This window comes from Eschscholzia californica, unplaced genomic scaffold (genome assembly GCF_041429995.1).
Source record: "Eschscholzia californica isolate CP2 unplaced genomic scaffold, dmEscCali1.0.p SCAF_3, whole genome shotgun sequence".
In the NCBI taxonomy this organism is placed as follows: Eukaryota; Viridiplantae; Streptophyta; class Magnoliopsida; order Ranunculales; family Papaveraceae; genus Eschscholzia; species Eschscholzia californica.
The window spans coordinates 16,631,010-16,636,829 of NW_028238420.1; the positions used below are offsets into that span (position 1 = coordinate 16,631,010).

Genomic DNA, 5,820 nt, shown 5'->3' on the forward strand with positions numbered 1-5,820 from the left:
AGCTTGTCTCCCACCCCGATCTTAATGGAGTAATTATTTCTTCAGTAGCTCTTGAAGACTGTATTTGTTGGAAAAATGCATTTCTTATTGAAGTTACAAGTGAAGTACAAATGACGAGAAACATATTAGTCGTGAACTAAGAAATGGTCATTTTTTCATGACTTTCAGATTACAAAAGGTTTGAAACACTAACAAATTTATATGATCGTTGTTGTATGCACTGTTATTATAATTTAAAGCACTTCTGTGAGACCCCAGTATTTTGAGATGTTGGAGAAAACTGAATGAACGAATTTCTTTTTATAATTGAAATTGTCGACGGGTTAAAGGGCCCGACCCTTTACAAAGAATTCAAATTAATTCGCCGCATTATGCTATTTACACCCCATTTGAATTTTACTACTCTCCTAATTCTATTGGTGCCAATTCCGAAATTTTTGCTTCATTTGGAAAGGTAATCCGGCGCCTAATTTGTTTCAGGGTGAACATGAGATATAGAACCTTCCTTGAGCTGATCCCATTTGGAACCAATCTCTCTTGACTAGCCTCCTCACTTGCCAAGGAGATGGTTTGATGTGATTGGACAATATGGTTGCTCGGACCGAAGAATAGTCGCTACTTTACACGTCACAGTTGTATACCCATGTCCACTTGCTAATTGATGCCCATTCCCGCCCCTTGAAGTTAACTACTAATCAATAAAATTAGTTCCTTTTATTTTTAATTTAGTACATTACTTAATATTTTATATAATCATTAAGATAGATACAAGCTGAATACAAATTTAAATATGTTTATCATGAATTCAATTTGTCTACGTAATTATTTTTAAATGAGTTTTGAGTAACACATGATTTAGTACAAACTTTTTTATAATATACCTATACCTCATCCTCCAATGACTGAAAAACGTATTTTCGTGGGTTAAATTTTTCCGTGTAGTAAGATTTCTGTTGGCTATGAAAATTCATGATATAGAGTACAACGACCGAGATCCTTCAAGCCAATATTCCTCAAGTAAATAAGTATTAGTGACGCCAAAGAAGCAATTGAACGTGATAAAAGGCATACTTCTTGGAGAAGGTCTCATATTTATGTTGGTTTTAATAACAACTAACTTCAACACATATGACACACTAAATTCGACTGAAGTTTAGGATTTGTAAACAAATTCTCTTAATCTTATGATATTTCATATATTATATCTACTTCAACACCCAAATAATACTTATTTACACCACAACTAGTTCTTTTACTCTTATGATTTTGTATGCATTATATCTACTTCAATACCCATGTGATACTTATTTACAAACCTACAAATCAATCGTGATACCACCACCGTAAGGTGAGACAGACTCTGTGCAGAAAATGATATCAATGACCAAGATATTTTCGGGATCTGATACAAGAATCTAGAGAGTTGACCCTCAAATCCTGGCCCTTGATTTCATTTTCTGTCCGGAGTCTGTTTTGACTTTGGGCGGCCCAATCATTTTCCTTTACAACGCGGATAAACATGTAACACAAAGATGGTACCTTCGGCATAGCTAGAGCCAAGTCACTCCATGTATGTCTGTCCTCGAACAAGCCTCAGCCAATGAAATAGCCTTAGCTAGCACTATCTGTTCTTCAAAACTTTCAGGTAAAACAGTACCATTCATGTGCATTTGGGTCTGATGACCTCCAATGCCATCAGATATGGTTGTTCCAGCTGTGGCTCTAAATTCAGTTGAAGCATTAGAGCTTGTATAACTTGTTCTTGCTTCAGCCAGCTCATTTCTATGATCCATGAAACCCCACTGTCCTCCCGCACCCCAGGACGATTCACTTCCACTTTCATCCATAGCTAGCTTCATCTGCTCGTCGAAACTTATAGGTTGACGATGATGAGCATTCAGAGAAGCAGTCACAGGAGTTAAAGGACTATAATGCGAGAAGGATGACGATGATGATCCGGCTATTACAGATGGAGTAACAGACTGATACTGTGCGACGAAACGTTCAGGTGGAGCAGCATTAACATGAGCTAGACTTATGTCCACTTCATTCTCCTGTTAATTTTTAGGTCATTATATAAGAATCAACAATGAAACTGTTTAGGTGCTTGCTCTTAACAAACAATTTATGCTTCTTAAGTAACAAAGAGGAATGTAGCAAAACTTAGGTGCTTATTCAAAATTTGTTATGACGATCACCTGAACCGAAAGCCAGATTGCTTCCATCACCATAATGTCCTCAAGATCTAGGTCAAATCCATTTTCCCTATATTAACATCATCAAAAGCATTTAGGGAAAGAGTATATCCCAAATATCTTAAAGATAATTGATGTGCTTTTTGTTAGGTTTTATATTATTGTCTACTCGACGATATCTTCCCATGTGGGACTATTCTCACACAGATCGTACCTGTCTCGCCTAGACCGCGAAGGTTGACTAATTATTGGAGTAGAGACTGGGTTTTGAGAAGAGACAATTCCATCCCATCTTAAAGGCGATCTGGAAGATGGAGCTGCAGAAAGATCTGAAGTGATTATACATGCTGAAATTACTACCGAAAATGAACACTAGTACTCGGAAAAGAGTTTTATGGATGACAAACCAGCAACTGAGCTACTTGATAAATCCATATTTCTGTTTAGAGGACTGTTATTTTGTCTTCCTCGCATTCTCTCTTCCTCGTCTTGAAGTTCCTCTCTCTGGATCCTCATTTGTGCTTCTATTACTCGCTGTTCCTCCTGCATATAATGAGAATAATTGATTAGTTCAAGTCTCAAAGCACAACCATGAAACTTTCTTTCAGCCTTATACAAAGAAGATATTTCTGTTTATCATATCTTACTAGTCGCTCCATGCCCTTTTCCTCCTCTGACCTCTTCCCACGATACTCCACAGCGTAATTCCAGTTTTTGCAAAAAGGACACCTTGTATAGAATAAGCAGAAAGAATTACTTGCTTGTTTAGAAACCGAAACTACAAACTAAACGACGATAATTCACAAAGTAAACTTGACATACTCTGTGGGACGAGTAGAATGAGGAGATTTCAACTTCAAAAAACACTCTACACAATATTGCAAAATTAGAGAACGAACATTAGATGAAATATACAAATATCACAAATTCGATTGTCGAAAAATGTTTAAAACCTGTGCAAATGCTTTTCTTGCAACATCTTGACCGGTTGAGACTTGGGTAATACTAAAATAAACGAAAAAAATATATCGTTATATCTATATTATGAGAACAGATTCATCAGAGTTTAAACCAAACGAAACTCAAGTGAATATCGAACTTATAATCGAAGTGATAAGAGTAAAACGAAGATAAGGGTAGTTGAAATTACAAACCAAGTAGCAAATTAGGCATTCTTCAAGGTCAAAAGAAGATTCATCAGCACCAGGATAGCAAGGAGCTAGTTTAGAATCAAGAATCAGTTTCTTTAGCCTTTTATGATCCACATCAAGGTCTGGATATAATCCTTGTGGTCTTGTATACTTCTCATCAACTACTCGCCGATGTCTACCTGACTTATTTCCCATCTTCTTATTTATTATCTGTTTACTACTGAAAACAAGTCAACCAACATCTTCAAATAGATATCCACTTTCAATTCAACCAACAGACCTAATTCCCCTGAATCTCTCTGTTTTTTTGCAGATAATTCCTGTCCCAAATTTCAAACTATGATAAAAGTTTCAAAAACTCAAGAGGAATAGTAATTCTTGTGAGTATATTCTATAAGATTCAAAATATTGTATAAGTTTTTATGATGAAAGTTTTTCGACAGAATCAGAGAGATTATATCAATTATGATTGTGATGATAAAAGAAGCAGAAGGAAAGAGAAGGAGTGGAAAAATAATTGAAGACCAAGAGATTCTTTTGAAGAACAACAGAAGCAGGTAAGTTTCTCAATATCAATTAACAGAACTTCCTCTCAAAATGGCATTTTTCCTTTCTTTTCCTCATCTTTTTTAGGTCATTTTTTTTTCATCCGGCGACTTCCACAAATGTACCAACTACCAAGTCAAGGGTCTACAGAAGGCTCTAAAGGCGCCAACATTTATTTTATTTTTGGATACTTAGACACCGACCCCAGTTATTTAGCGATATTAGGGTTACACCCTCAAAAAGAAAATGTGTAAGGCGTTGACCCCTATTCTCGATTTTTTCATTAAATATCAGTTAAGTGTTTCACGTGCCAACCACATGCGTGACTTGTGACAAAAATAACCTTCATGAAATATTTAGGTTATTTAGACATTGACCCCCAGCTATTTACTGATATCGGGACTACACCACCCAAACAAAAATATGTTTAGGGTTGACTCTCATTCTCAGTTTTTTCGTCAAATACCAATTAAGTACTTCGCGTGCGGTTTCCTATTCTTCTTATTTTTCGTCAAATACCAACATAAGAATCTAAGAGTTCAAATTGCATAATCTACAGAAAGTGATGGGTACATGACCCCGAAGTTAGTCCGAGAACCCGATCCAAGTACGCCAAAAATATTAAAGAAAATAGGTTAGCTGGAGTCCAAAACGGATTCAACCCATCTGGTTAAATACATTAGATAGGCTACAGATGGAAAACATACAATAAAAGACTTACGCCAGTATTTAGCCATCCAATAAGTCTGGTTGATTAGAGAGATTAGATAAGGTCTCAGATATTTTTTGTTAGATACAAAATCTAGATCATAGTTAGTTTTAGACTTGTTACTTTACATATAAAAAAAAATTCGCGCATGTGCTTGGCATGCGACCCGCTTTACTGATGTTTGACGAAAAAAATAAAAAATGTCAGACAACACTATACATATTCTCATTTTGGGGGTGTAATCCTAAAAAATTGCCAAGTAACTGGGGGTTAATGTGTAAATAAACCTAAATATTTCGTTAAGGGTATTTTTGTCATAAGTCACTCATGTGGTTGGCACGTGAACACTTAACTGATATTTAACGGGAAAATAGAGAATGGGGGTCAACGCCATACACATTTTCATTTTGGGGATGTAGTCCTAATACCGCAAAAATTTGGGGTCAATGTCCAAATAACCCTCTATTTTTTGAATATTGACTACAATGGTCATTACAAAGGCATTGATACATCGATACGATGTGATAAACACGATAACTCCGAAATACAAGTGGTCTAAAGCCCACAAAAACTACTTTATTTATACCCAAGTTCAATATTCATGGATTTGCACTTTCAAGGAATCGAACCTGAGACTTTCGCATTGCAGAGTATATGCACTTACCAACTCGGTTACCAATTTTTGGCCACATTTATTGTTGTAGTTGCCCCTTTCACTCATACACATTTTCCATTGATTTTGGCTTTAGGGGGTACCAAGAGCAATAAAGGGGAGCACTGTGGAACTCCCAAAGTCCATTTAGATAGGTCAGTATTTTGGGAAAACAAAGAGATTTTCGGGGTACAAACGTTTGGGTAAAAACAAAAACATATTGTAATCTTTGTTCCCTCCAAACACACCGCACACCCTTAATGTCCCTTAATGTTTTTCTAAGGAGTAGGAAATGGTTATTGGAGTCAAGAAATTATTCATATAATAAGAAAAAAAAAAACTAGTATCATATTCTATTAATTAAAAGTTGTCAAAATATTGTAGTTAATAATACATGGGGTCTAAAATAATACGGATAATTAACTTTTAGGTTCTTTTCTACCATTTTCATTCCTTAAATACTTTTCAATATTAAAAGTCATTTTCTCCTTAAAGAAATTCAAAAATTTCTACCCTTTTCTTCTTATTCCAATATTGTTCTACTTCTGTTCCTTATTACCTGAAATA

General features: G+C 35.5%; 1 protein-coding gene across 2 annotated transcripts; it reads right to left on the reverse strand.

Annotated features, from left to right (window-relative positions):
* Window positions 1–1,159: 1,159 nt before the first annotated feature.
* Window positions 1,160–4,040, reverse strand: LOC147548731 (E3 ubiquitin-protein ligase DA2L-like). 2 transcript variants are annotated; one of them, XM_086671890.1, is made up of 8 exons: window positions 3,350–4,040; window positions 3,149–3,200; window positions 3,018–3,063; window positions 2,843–2,924; window positions 2,603–2,738; window positions 2,410–2,512; window positions 2,199–2,265; window positions 1,160–2,054 (listed from the first exon to the last, which is right to left on the reverse strand). In XM_086671890.1, the coding sequence occupies exons 1-8, from the start codon at window positions 3,539–3,541 to the stop codon at window positions 1,551–1,553; spliced, it is 1,182 nt and encodes a 393-aa protein (XP_086528016.1). In that variant the 5' UTR covers window positions 3,542–4,040; the 3' UTR covers window positions 1,160–1,550. The 2 variants fall into 2 exon arrangements, with proteins under 2 accessions (XP_086528016.1, XP_086528015.1); XM_086671889.1 differs by having other exon boundaries at window positions 2,410–2,524.
* Between the last annotated feature and the right edge of the window lie 1,780 nt (window positions 4,041–5,820).

Excerpts from the sequence above, each read along its gene's own strand:
- LOC147548731 (XM_086671889.1), bottom strand. The coding sequence starts at position 3,541 with ATGGGAAATAAGTCAGGTAGACATCGGCGAGTAGTTGATGAGAAGTAT. Across the intron at positions 3,064-3,148 it reads CAAGAAAAGCATTTGCACAG|AGTGTTTTTTGAAGTTGAAA; the intron begins GTTTTAAACATT and ends AATATTGTGTAG. Across the intron at positions 2,266-2,409 it reads TCGCGGTCTAGGCGAGACAG|GGAAAATGGATTTGACCTAG; the intron begins GTACGATCTGTG and ends ATGTTAATATAG.